General features: G+C 33.4%; 1 protein-coding gene across 4 annotated transcripts in view; it reads right to left on the reverse strand.

Annotated features, from left to right (window-relative positions):
• The window catches only part of LOC134712827 (inositol 1,4,5-trisphosphate receptor type 3-like), a 116,317-nt gene extending 108,376 nt beyond the window's left edge, over nucleotides 1-7,941 (reverse strand). For 2 of the 4 annotated variants that reach the window (XM_063574773.1, XM_063574768.1), the window contains exons 1-2: nucleotides 2,663-2,796; nucleotides 1,152-1,222 (exon numbers count right to left, since the gene is read on the reverse strand). In XM_063574773.1, coding sequence (XP_063430843.1) covers nucleotides 1,152-1,222; nucleotides 2,663-2,781 — 190 coding nt within the window. In that variant the 5' untranslated portion in view covers nucleotides 2,782-2,796. Of the gene's footprint in view, nucleotides 1-1,151; nucleotides 1,223-2,662; nucleotides 2,797-7,581 lie in introns of those variants that run through there. The other 2 variants (XM_063574766.1, XM_063574769.1) reach the window with 2 other exon arrangements.
• Between the last annotated feature and the right edge of the window lie 7,991 nt (nucleotides 7,942-15,932).

Here is a 15,932-nt window from a genome sequence, read left to right on the forward strand (position 1 = left end):
CCCCAGCCCACCCAGGAAGTTGCAGAGTGATGAATCTGAAAACACATCAAATGATATAGCTGACTCATTAAAACCCTGAAACCAAATTTCAGAAATACTTCTTATGTAGTTCCTGAGAAAGATGCAACGAAAAATATTCATGGGGATGGACAGATGTACAGACGGACAGACAGAGGTAAAATAGTATATTCCCTCTCTTTTTTAAAGCCCGGGATAAAAAAAAAAAGACACGATGAAAATACTAAGGAACCACTTTTCCTTTTCTTTAATTTTCTTTCAATCCCTATAAAGTCCTATAAATAAATATTATTCAATTTGATGCCATGAATTTCACCTGTTTATGTATGTTTACCAATGATATTTGTCCTTCATTTTCTGGTTGCCATTGAAAACATTGACCTGTTTTTATTCCAGTGTAGAGTAAATGCCCTTTTAAACCGCTTCTATTAAAATATTAAGTCAATGTTTTTTCAAGTACGGAATTTAAAATCTATTTGGTTAATTATGTTAACAAATAATAATGGAAATCTTTTCTATTATCAACAACAGATCAGTTCTTGAAATATATTGTACAATTTTTCAACAAGAATCAACAATGCTATTTGATAATGGAAAACAAATTATGTTAAACCAAAGTTGAATATATTGTTATGGCAAATCATGGAAAGTAGTAGTGATCCAAATGTTTAAAGAATGGGGATTCTAACCTTTAAGCTTTTACCAAACGGGTTGCATAACATTACAGGAAGTTCAAAGTGGGTGTGACAACCATCATTAATTTCAATGACTAGATACTTAGCAGTTTAAAGAGAAAAACAATATTTGCATGCATCAGTGCATCATATGGACAAAGGTCAACTCTGCTCCCCCAAAACATTATGTATCAATATTTTTAGCAATCATTCTGACAACAAAAGAACAAATTCAACTAGACAAAAATTATTAGAGTTTCTGTTGTTGTCATTATCTTTTAAATATGCATATTTGTTATTTTCTTATTAACTATATCTAATGCAATATGCCCATTTTGAGACAGAGATACAATTCATTTGTTTTTACTTTATCTGAAGAGAAAACATGTGTGATGTTAACCATATTACACACAAGTTTTACCCAATATGTGTGTACTATAGTGATATAGAATAACATACTGTGTTGGTCTTTTATATCTGGTTTAACTCTGTCTTGTCTACACCCAACAGCAACTTCATTGTGTACAGAGCTGAAACAGACACAAAAAAAAATTAAATGCTTACATTCAGATGGAATAAAATATAAAAAAACAATGCTGTGAGCCAGCCTATCTACATTTTTTTTTATATTTGTGTGCCTGTCCCTAGTCAGGATCCTGTAGTTCAGTGGTTGTTGTTGGTTCATTTCTGTCATATTTCTTTTTTGTAACTAGATTACTTTTTTTTTACATTTAGGCTTTTATATTAACTGTAGTTTTTGAATTAAATTGTTTTGTATTTTACATGTCAGTGCCTTTAAAGAGAGTGGAAAAGTGTTATTTTCGTGCAATGTGTTTTGCCATTTTTATTTCATGTGCAGCCATGAAAAAGGTTCTTTACTTACTGTGTTTTGTGAAATTGTTAAAAAGATCAATGTGCAAGATATTTTTAATTGTTCGTTCATCGTGAAATCAGCAATTTTATAACTCGTTCTTCCTCGCAGATACCCCCTCTTTTAAAGCTGACCATACCGTTTGGATTGTTCTCCTTGTTGAAGGCTGTGCTGTTGCCTATAAATGCTTACATGTACATCTAATTCATTTGAACCTAGGCATACAGTTGTCTCATTGGCAAGCAAACCACTTCTCCTTATTTTTTCTTATTCAATATCTAATTAATATGGAAATCAGCATATTCATTCATAACAAACTATTTGCAAATGTTTTATTCCAAATAGTTTTTGGAAGCTCTTTTTCCACTATTGGAAGGAATAAATACATATAATAAATATATACATGTTAAGGATCAAAAAGAATCTCTTTGTTACTTTACTTTTATTTCTAAAGTCAACTTAGAAGCGTTCTAGCTAAGTTTCTAAAAGAACAGGGTGCTTGATTGAAAATAGGGTAATTTAACAAATAAACCTTTAATATACATGTTTTAAAATTGCGTTTCAAATTCATGTCACAGTTACATACTGGATATATTATAACAGGGAATTCTTCAATTAACACCTGTATGATATCTACATGAACAAAAGTTGGTAAAAACTTAATGATATTGACACCTATTTAAACACATCACTCAGTAATTCAATTCTAAGAAAACTGATGATGTGTAAGCAATTTAAAAGTATCTCTTCTTCACTACAGAGAAAGTTGACAATATCAATAGTGTGTGTGCCCCTACAGAGTGTGGTCCAGTTACCAGTAACTATATACTGATCTATAAATGATTAAAAAATACTATTTTTCACAAATTGTATGTTTTAAAATAACATATTTGAAACTGTATTACAAAAAAAATGTATTGGAAAGAAAAAGAAAAATACATTTAACATGTCTTATTTTTCAATAAATGTCTATGTGATTTTTTTTCTCCATATCATATGAGAAACATATTATCACGTTTTCCGTCGATTGATCCCAAGTTCATTGATCAAATTGGAAACTCGTCTATTGTATCATACTATATAAATCTATGATTGTTACATTGAATTATAAAATAGAATGTCAATGAATCTTTGTTGCTGTAACTCACAAAACTTGATGAGTTTTGTAAAAAAAAAGTATTCAGAAACATATGCAACCGGAAGTCTTGATAATAACATACTGAAGTAAGTTCCGTCCGATCACTAAGTTTCCGTACCATAAAAGTGCATCGATCTCTTCAGATATATCCTTTTGAAGGGGCCATTGTGATAATTTTCATAAATTTTGTTTTAAACGCTTAAAAGCTGTGACTAACACATGCATTATATTGTTCCCAGTTTGAGGATATTATAGGCCTACTCTTTTTTTCTTTAAAGTGAAAATTTAATAATTTGCCTCTAAGTCTGTCTTTGGTTGTATTATTTTTTCAAATAAGGAGACCAAGGTCATATGACATACATAAATATTCTTCCAAAATGTTCATATTAGAGAAGTAGCAAACAACCGTGAATATTCAGGCTCGTTTTGTATTATATTTTTCTTTTTGTTTCAAGTATCAAAACTTGAAATCAGAATTTTTAAATAATCATGAGTTCGTCATATCAAAGCAGACAGTTTGGCCATAATCTGTGAAAATATGCTGAAAACATCGCAGATGTATTATTGGCTTGCAAGTCAATAATTTAACATTGTAACCCCTTAGCTAGAGATGGATTCCACCTGTTCTATTCTCGATAGATGGAGGATATACTTAACTACATATGGGATGATTATACATGTTATCATCGAAACATATATTGCTCATTCCTTATTCTAGACATTTGTAAACTAATTTAGATACACGTTTAAGTAGGTAATAAATCAAATTTGAGAATCAAGTCAAATAGGTGAATATAAATTTGACAGCTAATGCCCCTATAAGCTGGAGGGTCTAGGTCACGTTACAAAAAATAGCAATCAAATTGTCATCACAAACAACATGAAACTTATTAATTTAGAATGGTTCTGCAAACATGGAATATCGACTGAGGGATGTGAGATCATTTACTGCAACTGAAACTGTTAGCTTACAAGATACCAAAACGGTCAGAAAGAGAACATGTCACCCTACCGAACATATCATTCTGACTTCTAGTCGACGGACCAGTCTTTGCTTTTCAAATGACTCATAAATGCTGAATGCTATATATAGCTGATAACAGATTTCTAAGTCTTTGGATTGACCCAAGACCTCTCACCATCGATAAGAGTAAAACTACGAGATAACAGGGGTATTGGGTGCAGGAGACGTCCATGTGGCCACATTTCTACACTCAAGTCAAGCATTGGAGCCAAAATTTAAAGGAAACTCTCATTTTCTGGTTTAATTACTTCATTGTGAATCAACGTAATCGAACATCAGTTCATCCTCTTAGTAGACCAGACATAAATTAACGAGTCAATGGTTCATCGAATTAGCCACCAGAACTTATAATGTAGGATTTTTCTTAATACCCCATTTAAACAATCAATAAAGACTTAAAAACCATATTGACAGATAGATTAGAATACCTTTGAAATGAAGGTTTTATTAAAAAAGAGTATGTTTCTATTAGCTATAGGCATATGAACATATAAAAGTTGATGAATAACACATTTGTACCGGAAGTTATGATTGGAGGCATAGAGTTATGGTGCATTCATTGCCAAGCAAACTGACAGTACAAAACTGACTTCTTTATTTTTAGTTTTGTTTTTTACTCCGAAATCGCCCTAGGTACATTCATAGACGCCATTCAACAACCTTTTAAATCGATGGCTGGTGACTTCAAGTCTAGTCAATTTATGCAGAAAAGGCTTAATCATTACCAAAAAGTAAACAACACTTTATAATAAAAATTCCATGAATTTTAAGCACTTTCTCTGAACTCACTGAAAGCCGAATTTTTGAAAGCCAAGATTGTATAATTAAGAACCGATACAGTTGAAGGGCTATATGGCCAGAAAGGACCTAAAAGAATAAACAAATTAATTTGAAGGTCAACTGCACCAAAGCGTTTGTGTGTCCAGGTTGTCATCACATATACTTAAAGTCTACCCAGATAATAGTGGGGGAAATATGTTACAATAAAGAGGTTGTCGTGTGATTGCTATTGAGACAACTCTACACAAGAGACCAGGCTCCTGACTTACATACTGAATAGTTGGTTTTAAAACAATTGTATCTATGTTACTGATGAAGCAACATATTTTATTACAATTATATAACTTATTTGAAACATTATGTACAAACAGAAATTGAGTATTTAAGGCAAGAACTAAGATTTTTATTATAAATTCGCCGAACTTGAATTAGAGACCGGAAATTTTGTCAAATGTAGCTCTACTGTATCTTAACCTTAATAATCGCGAACTTTAACGGAAATAGACACATTTTCATAGCTAGAAGATACTATTTTTGGGTCATAAACTAAGATTTTTATCAAGAAATTTCGGAAATCAGCCAGGAAACTGAAAACTTTGTAAAATATAATACACATTAAGAAATTCAGTCATTTTTTTACAAAATATATATTGAATTCAAGAGTGCACACACACTGAAATGCAATATGAAGGTTTTACCTATCATATATACATGTACTTAGAATTATCAATCAGTGGTATATGAAAATGAGGTCACGGTTAGATGAACCACGCCAGGCATCCATATACACCTTACAATCATTCCAAACATATAGTGTGTAATATGTCCCTAATATTGCCAATAGTACGTGAGAAGCAGATCAAACCACATTGAAATCTTAACATTGACCAATGAACCATGGAAATAAAGTCAAGGTTATATGAACGCTGTCAGATAGACATGTACAGTAACACCTCATGATTATTACATACACTAAATGTAAATAACCAATAACTTATTATATCTGAGAACCACAAAATCTAAAAATTGTCCAATGAACCATGAAATTAAGGTCAAGGTCAAATGCAACCATCTACATCATACGACGAGCAATCTGCACATTGATGACTATAAGTCGGCGTATACCTGCTAGATGGACATGCACACCTGACAACCATTTCATACAATATATTGTGGCCCAATTGCTTAAAGTTTTTGTGAATTAGACCAAACCACAATAACTAAGCATAGCCCAATGACCATGAAATTGAGGTCAAGATCAGATGAAACCTGTCAGTTGTACATGTTCACCTTACAAGCATTCTACACATTAAATATAGTTGAGCTATTGCTTATGGTATCTGAGATACAGACTTGACCACGTAATTTTAACCTTGCTCTATGGTCTATGGAATAAGGTCAAGGTCGGGTGAACCCTACCTAACAGACATGTATACGTTGCAAAGAACCTTGCATATACCAAATACAGTTATTCTATAGTCGGCTTTTTATTCCATATCCTATATAAATTGCATAAGTTCATGTCTCTGATTTGTTTTCACCAACAAGCGTGATGGATAGCGTGATGGATAGCTGTAAAAGAGATGCGTTTGCAACGTCGGAAATCCATTTTCGATATTCACTTTACACTGAAGCAAATCATCGATTTACGTTAACATGACCGACTTATTTACCTTTCAGTTAATTCAATATAATATAGGTAAACTGCATGTATAAGATCAATAGTCATTTCATCGCAAACTAGTACATTATAGAATGTAATAATCTATCATTAAGGTACAATGGTTAGTAAGAGGATTATTTAACGATGTATTCTAGTGGGATATAAGCGGAGATGAGCCCAATGACTTTTATTTTTTTACAATGATTTGAAATATCTTTTTTAATGCAATTATGGGAATTGACGTAATATTTTGTTTGGTCCCTATGCTCTAGTCGTTTACCAAATAAAGACACACTCGTATCATATTTAGACATCTACTGCATTTGAATCTTCATTGTACTTTAAAAAAGGTGAAGGTCGTTATTTGCCCCCTATACTCAGATACTTATAAATCAAACTGTAGCACAAACTGCGACACCTCTAGCCAAATTAGGGTGTCAGATTGATTAAAAGCAATGGGGTATATGATCGCTAGTCTATACCTGTAATGTATTTGGGTATATAGATTTTACCCATGTAAATAAAGCCTATCATTATTTGGTCTATTTACGTGAATGACTGAGATATATATATATAGGCATGTTTTAACCAAAAACCGGCGCGTTCTATCCTGTTTTCGTTTAACTAACCTTCTAGTAAGAATAACAGATCACACATAGGCGTTTTTTCATAATTTATAATGTCTTAAGTTTTGTATTAATTGCATGTTCCCTACTAACTTGTCAAGTTAGTAGGGAACATGCAATTAATACAAAACTTGAAGTTGTGAGAGGTCGCCATAACTTTGATACCTGAACTATATTTATCGTCAACTGTTTTTTAATAAAATGATCAACAAATGTATATTTCTGAAAAAAAATTCTTATTTTTGTTGTTGCTGTTGTCTTCATTCCTAACAGTTAATAGCTATACACACGCATTTGGTGGTTACCCGGCCCAAAAAGCCTTTCCAGTGCTATAGTGAATTCACAACAATTTGGTTTGTGGTTATTCCAAAGAGCATATTCTCAATGTGTTACGTTACAATTCATTATGTGAAATTAATTTATATCAAAATACATTTTCTTGTTCAGTTTGTAAGATGATTATACAAAAAAGGAAAATGATTAGCTGACGTTGAAACAAAATAAATGACAACAATCCGTATACCAGATCTAATGTTTATAGTTGTTGATGTGGTAGACTGTATAGAAGAAGATGTATAAGTTTAAACGCTCAATTACCATCAAAAAAACTTGAGGGGAAGTTAGTAATACTTTCGTTCCTTTATTTAATTAACCACTCGTCCTTAATACGATTATTCGTCGTATAAGTAAGATAGTTAAAGATAAAGACAAATATAAACTTTCATTTTCAAAATCAAGACAGTGAAACTAAGATATAAGATCGATTTGAACCTTTTAAAACACCCACCTTGATTGCGTGGACATAACAAAGCCATAGCTCTCTGTGGCATAAAGACAAACAGAATCGCCAACACATAATGTGTCCTCTGACATCTTTTACACTTAGAAATATCTCCTATTTATGAAACCATCATATCAACACACTGTTACGTAAATTCCTGTCACAATATATTTTTGTATTTTACATTAAGTACTCTATTCCTTTTGGCACGAACCGATAAATGTGTTCAACGTTCTAATTTTGCTCTAACGGAAATATCCGAAGTAGATCGATTTGTCGGGTAGATCTATATCGGGTGAACCATATTATCTTTAAATCATGCTTGATTTGTTAACAAAAGGACTCGTTTCACAATTCGGGTACGTAAATTTGTTTACCTGTCGCCAGGTAACATGTTCCGACACTTCTGCTTATGCCTGAAATTATTATCTGAGGGATTTAAATTTGAAATTCAATTTAATTCCTTGTGAAATTAGTTGTATTTTAATAACGAATTATAATAAAGCGTTATGTCATGTATATATTTAAACTTTGAAACTAAGTAAATTCGCGAATTGTGATGAGTTTAACAGCTATGATCATTCACGAGAAGACAAGTTGACGGAAAAGTAAATTTGATCACTTAACCATCCTTTCACGCAATTGGATGAATAATATAATTCATTCCACACAGTCCGTTGATTGCGATTTCTATCCATTGTAAGATAGTTCAAACTTTATAAAAAACAAAATGCCAGGTTTTCTACGAACGGAGCATTATAAAATCCAAGTATTTGTATAATAAGTCTTACAATTCAAATTTTTGTCTGAACAATTTTCTTATTGAGAGAGTGACAATTCTTAAGTAGTCAACGGGATGGTATTTGTAGATTCTATAGTTCTCTAAAATGATTTAAAGGAAACTATTTATAACTACAGTATAGCGGTGATATTTGACCACGAGCACGAAACATATCGGTAGCCAAACCCGTAAACCACCCAGTAATATTAAATTTTTCATGCACCGAACACGAAAATGAGAAACGGCTAAATCACGAAAACCTGAAAATGCGTGAAGACGAAATCATGAGGATTTTAAAAAAAATACATAAACTGATTAAAAAATTGAGTATAACCACGAAATCGTATACAAACGTTTGTAAAACCCTAACATGCAAAACCTTGACTGGCCATAATCGGGCACAATTCTGCAGAGTAATGTGAAACAGTTACTATTAATTTTTGTGGAAAATATCTAATGAGATCTACTACAAAGAACTAATTCGCTCAAAGAGAGACAATTCACATGTCAAATTTAATATAAACGTCCACAATTACGATCGTAAACTGATTTAAAGTAAATTAACAAATGTCTTTTCAGCAATAAAACCAAAATCATTGACCGGTTTAATGTGTCAACAAACAACAATCCTATCAAGCACTATACTATTTTATTTATACGAATTATTTAGATATCACTGATGCTAGTTTTATAATTTTAGTCAAAGGAATACGCATTTGTATTACGCAAAAGGCGTTACATGTACTTCAGTAAATGGACATATTTGAGAAATAATTTGCCTTTATCGCCTTTCCAACGTAAAGTAAGGTAAGTTCTATGTGGTCACCTCAATCCACAAATTATAACAAGAGGCTGTGAGAATACATCAATTAGACAACAACCCAACACCACGCGGTTAAACATGAGATCGAGGTATACTACTTCTCTGGTTAAACTAGCATATACATCGTTGTCTTATATCTGTATGACGCAAATGCAAAATTTCAATCCCTGTACCTATGATGAGTTTATTTATTTGCATAGACCCTTAACAAGATTTAACAAACAAACTTAAAAAAACCAAAATAAAAGATAGACGAAGATCCAAAGATGGGCATTCTAAATCACACCAAAGAGTTATGGGGACAAATAAAACGGAGAAACATGAAAACGAAATTACTAAATCGGCAAAACAGTTAGACATCAACAATCACAATCAACAGTCTTGCCTTGTGACATTCACATAAAAATGTGAGCTTATCAGACAGACCCAGATTCAATATTTTTGAAAACATTAGGACCTGGGGTCTCCAAGCTAGACAACTGTGTGGAGTGGAACAGGTAAAAAAAACTCTGAATTAACCATGAATAGCTCCATAAAGATGTGCGCAGCCTTGCTCCTCTCCAAATCTGCCTGCTTTTGTATACTTACTGCCATTATTAGAAAACTCGTTCACCAATTTTTTTTAAAAACATATCGAAACATATTAATTTCAACTGTAAAATAATGTATACGAATACCCCATATACATTTTTTATTATTTCATTTGAGAAAAAATTGAGAACAATCATAATTGAAAAGAATCATGTTTTTTTTCGCCGCTTTTTCCGTAAATTCGCCTCATGGAATCTATGCATATATCGTATGGAGATAACTAAATCTGAGAACTATAGTTTAATCTTATTGGTCTGCTATAGTATCTATTTAAAGTCAAGAAGCCCTTCGCAAAAAATCAACTTGAGACTACATGGACTCGGCTACCGGATATTAACTGGTAAATATAAATTAAACATTGTAATTTTCATTTTGACAACAATTGTGAATGAGCTATATAGTAATACTGAATATTTGGTAAACCCATGATATTCTAAACTCCTGAACATATCGTGCACTCAAGCGCAGGGACTCGGTTAGCCAATATAATGTATATTTTGTGTTAAGCTCAGACCCTGTCCCATAACGTTATAGTATGGTTATTTGGTTTCTGTTTAGGTTTTTTTCCAATCATATTGTGCAAAATATTGTTGTAAAATGATGCCCTTTATGGGTTCTTGATTAGATTAATAAAATTCTCATCTCTCTTATCTCTTATACAGTCTATTGTTTTTCCACCCAGTATATGGACATGGGAAGTATATAGTGCGCATAGCTGGTAGACATACGAACCTTGTTATCGACATTGGTAATCTTATACAAAAAAACCCAGGAAATATGAACCTTGACCGAAACAAAACAAATTTCTGTTTTGTGTGACACCGTTACAAATGTATTCCACATTATCAGGCATTTTGCCATTTATAAAGGAAATTCGTTTATTTAGGTCACTAATTCTTCCACATGGATCTCATTTTTTTCTCAATCTAATCAAATCTATTGATCACGAAACCCATATGGAAAAAAAAAATGACTAAAAATAAGGAGACGATGTATGATTGCCAATAAGACAAGAAATTATAGCCAACCATACGGTCTTCAACAATGAGAAAAAAAACAGTACGTATAGTCGGCCATAAAAGGTCCCGACATGAAAAATATTGAAAAATTCTATTGAAAAAATTGTCAGGATCCTGCGTTATTACAGGTACACATGCATTACAGACGAAAGGATCTTGTGATGTTACAGGTACAACGACAGATGCTGCGTTTTTACAGGTACACGTGACATGCATAGAAAACGTTTGGTAAAAGTCAATGGTCATTATGACATCTGACCTTTTGACAGTCAAATGGATATGTTGAGCCTATTAGCAAAAAAAGTAATTTATAACGCATCTCTATATGTAGTTATTTATTATTGCCTAACAAGGCTAGTTTATTTTCTCTTATAATGATTCATGTGTCAATTTATATCTGGCTTGTTCAGTTAGTTAACCGATGAAGCGGGAAAGTTTAAATCTTTTTTAATTTGAAAAATGTAACAGATCAATAGTTTGGTTACGTCGGCTTACGTCGGTAGCCAAACTTATAAAGTTATTTCGAAACTTCTAAAGTAGTATCCGTTAGTCTATCAAGTAATTTCAAATATACATGAACACGCATATTGTCGTGTGTTTATTTTAATCATTTATTTGGATAATAACATTAGAAGTTTGTTCTACTGATATTTAAAAGATGCAAACCTTTGCTGCATATATTGGGTAAAATTCATGTACATACGATAATAACTAAAACTCTTTTCATACACCAATTGCATGTGGGTCCTAAAATGAACTTAGATTTGACATGGTACAATTAATTGTTTACCTCTTTTCTACCAAAGAAAAATTGCGAGCACGTACAAATATTATTGTGTGAACATAGTGATTAAAAAGTTACCCCTGCTCTATTAAAACAAAATAGAAATAAAGGTAATAGATATATTTGAAATAAAAATAATTTAAAAGCAGGTCGTCTCAATTTTTTGGGAAAACAAATCGAGTAAAATTAGCGAGTATTCCCGTAGCAATATTTCAAATCCCTTTTACACAAAACTTTAATAGTTTCTGCTGTCCTTATCAATTGCGATTTAAGGGGAAATTGTTAACATATATGGCATTTTTTTCACTATTACTTTTTTCCCTGACCATTTCTTGTGAATGTTTACCAGAATTAGATAAACTAATTTGTGACTTAACTAGCTTACCTTGATTGAAAAGAATGAAGAAACCCGGAGCAATGTTCAGCATACAAGAATATTTTGTCTCCAACGGTCAAAAGATTTTCATCTGCCATTTTATATCGTCATATTTTCACAATTATATTAAACGAAACACAACTTCTCTAGTTTACACTTCAGCGGCCGTAACTTGAATACGCTCCAATGGCACTAATACATTAACTTAATAAGTTACTTAGCTCGTTTGAAAACATTTGTATACAGTATATAGATATGTATTCACTCATATTGGCATCTATGCCTGACTGAACGACTAAAGTTTTTAGAATTAAATGAAAATTTATATACCATGAGATATAAAAACACTGGTTCTGGCTCAGGGGTCAATACTCATAGCTTTTTTTAGTGTAATTAACGATGCTTAAATGTCTTATATAACACAAACGTATAACGGTATCAAAACTTTTTATTTCATGTAAAAGTGTGCAGCATAACCCCACTAAACCTAATATCTATCGAAAATGATAACCCCATTTGCATCGGGTGAATTGAGGGAACATCGTATATCAAATTTATTAAATTGAATAAAGTCAATATTTGTAAATATTAGAATGTATAACCATTTAATATAATATTCTCCTATTGTATTCTTAACATAAATCGAATTTCGACAAAGTAAAGTTACTAATATTTTGACAATAGCCTTTTGAGACATACATGCTTGTAGCATTTAACGGTTTTACAGACATCGGGGTGACGTTCATGCAACTTATATACGGAAGTGGGGAAGAAATGACAGTTTAATCGATTCAAACTTGAGAATTTGGGGAAATTCGAGGAAATATAAAAAAGAAGATGTGGTATGATAGCCAATGAGACAACTATCCACAAAATACCAAAATGACACAAACATTAACAATTATAGGTCACCGTACGGCCTTCAACAATGAACAAAGCCCATACCGCATATAGTCATCCATAAAAGGCCCCGATAAGACAATGTAAAACAATTCAAGCGAGAAAACTAACGGCCTTATTTATGTAAAAAAATGAACGAAAAACAAATATGTAACACATAAACAAACGACAACCACTGATTTACAGGCTCCTGACTTGGGACAGGCACATACATACATAAGTGGCGGGGTTAAACAAAACCAGACGGTCTTTGGTGGTTATCATGATATTTAGAAAACTGAAAAATGAACATGCTCGTTGAGACGGATTGGGGGTTAGGATAAGGGTTAGAGTTGGGATTAGAGTACTGTAAATTAAAAGAAAACAAAACAAAACACCATAAGTACATAAAGAACATGGAAAAAATTACAGTAGAGGAAAATCGTGAGATGCAGACAAGAAGAAAAGACTCCAGCATTGAAATGGATAGAGCAGTTGGTTTGAAGTATAGACAAGATCGAGACGATCAAGTGATTTACGACACGTTTGAATGAACAAACGTTTGTTCTTTGAAAGTGGATGAAAAACAATAGAGGTTTGGGTATGTAGAAGGTTTTGTAAAGAGATCGAGCGAGTGGAGAACAGAATTTACATTTGCTGTCTAAGGTTGCCAGATATGGAACGTAGTATTCAATGAAAGAGACATATATGTAATGCAGTTTGCAATGAAAGAAAATACAAATGAGCAGTGTCTTGAAGATTTGATGGACAAAATTATAAAAATCCTGAGAGCAGTCTCGAAAGCTTCTCCAGGATGAAGAAAAATCAGTTGTGGAGATAGTTGAAAATGATCGCAGGTTTGCAGTGCGTTGAAGATCAGGGAAGATAAGGATCGACCAAAGACATGATGAAGGTATAGCCGCCGTTAAAAGCCTGGATGGGGATATAATCTGTCAACCAAAGGATGTTCAAACTTTCCTTAAGACAGAAAGACATCCGAGGAAAAAGATAGTTGCAGATTTGGGATTAAAGTGATCAAATTTTATTTCAACTCACTGAATGGGCGCGACGAGAAATGAAAATAAGGGGCACTTACATTATGGGAATCATACCATCACCGAGGCCACCGACTTAATTCAAATCATCGAGGAGATGGATCATATAATTTGGGATAGGAAAGCCCAATAGAAAAATAAATGGACGTTTGTACTCTATGACATTATTTGCATAGGAACATTCTCAAAAACAAATTAACACAGCCTGCTGTACTGCTGTATTCGTCGTTTGCTGTTTAACGAAGGAAATAGCAACGTTATATGGAAATTTTGTTTTTATTTCAATTCATTTGTACTGTTACTATTTACCAGAGCGTTTTCTTGTGAGTTTGTAATTAATTGCGTCTCTGTTAAAACTAAACAAACATTGATTTATGAGTTTATATTGTTTAAAGGTGAGGTATGGTGAAACACAACTACTGATGGAAAGAGGAACTGAAACATGGAGGAAATGACATTCCCAATGAATTCTAAAGACATCGGGAAGTTCAAGAGATCAATTACGCGGCTGTTGGTTAATGTGGAATATATATGGATGAGGTATACCAACTTTGCATTTTTTTCAGACATGGCACTGAGAGGAAATGAAAAGAGACATACGCTTGTTTATTGAACGAAAGAAAGGAAAGCACTGCTATGTTGCAATTGGTCTCGAGCTAGTAATTGAACCACGACGAAGAGATCCATTTGTGCAAAAGGCATTTGAATCAGCTTCACAGATAAACAGACATGAAAATCATAAGTAGTTTTGTGTCTACAAAGTTGTCAAGATCGAGATGCTCGGCGAAAGAACCTACCTGAACAACAGGAAGTCGACGATATTCTAATCCGTGGTCTACGCGTACATCCTCGTTGAGAAAATACTATTATAATACCCAAAACTACAGGAGGCAGATAACTAGTAGGTGTTAAAGCTAGTAAAATCGAAAGACTCCTTACAAAGAGTCGACAAAGAGCGCAATATCATGGATAACTTGGAGCGGTGATGAATCAAAACTGCTCACCGCAGCCTTTCAAAACACATACTAGTACTCTCGGATTTAAGTTGTTGCATTAAGTGGTTTGCATGTCCAGCAGGAGACGCGTGTCGATGCACCCAATCTCGTTCGTTTTGGGTTGCGTTTGTTACCTACATAAATTGAACTCCATTGGTGTGTTAAAACAATGGACACCACATACTCACCCTCAATGATTGACCGATACGATGTCATCTGTGTCTCAATTCAGACGCTTTATGTATTTTCGTTCTTAGACAATTACCAATACAGGCTACAGTAGTATACCACTGTTCAAACGTCGTAAATCGATTGAGAGAAATCAAATCTAGGTTACAAACTAAAACCGACGGAAACCCACCAACTATATGAGGGAAACAAACCTGAAGTTTGTTTTATGTTGTGTTGATACACCATAGACTCAGGTTTTGGGGAGAGCTGAGCGCTCACAAATCAGTTAAACCTCGCCACATTATTTTCTGTCTGTCAAAAGTCAGGAGCCTGTAAAGGTTTTTTTTAGCTCACCTGGCCCGAAGGGCCAAGTGAGCTTTTCTCATCACTTGGCGTCCGTCGTCCGTCGTCCGGCGTCGTCGTTAACTGTTTTACATTTTGAACTTCTTCTAGAGAACCACTTAATTGAAATAAAACCAAACATGGCATGAATGTTCTTTATGGGGTGCTGACCATGTGTTGTTACTTTGTAGCCGATCCATCATCTAAGATGGCCGCCAGCGGGGGACTTAGTTTAACATAGGACCCTATGGGAAATACATACAAATGACTTCTTTTAGAGAACCACTGAATGAAATGAAACCAAACATGGCATGAATGTTCCTCATAAGGTGCTGACCAAGTGTTGTTACTTTGTAGCCGATCTATCATCCAAGATGGCTGCCACCGGGGACTTAGTTTAACATTGGACCCAATGGGAAATGCATACAAATGACTTCTGTTAGAGAACCACTGAATGGAATGAAGTCAAACATAACATGAATGTTCCTTATGACATTCTGACCAAGTGTTCTTACTTTGTAGCCAATCCATCATCCAAGGT

Source organism: Mytilus trossulus, chromosome 3, assembly GCF_036588685.1.
Source record: "Mytilus trossulus isolate FHL-02 chromosome 3, PNRI_Mtr1.1.1.hap1, whole genome shotgun sequence".
Lineage (NCBI taxonomy): Eukaryota > Metazoa > Mollusca > Bivalvia > Mytilida > Mytilidae > Mytilus > Mytilus trossulus.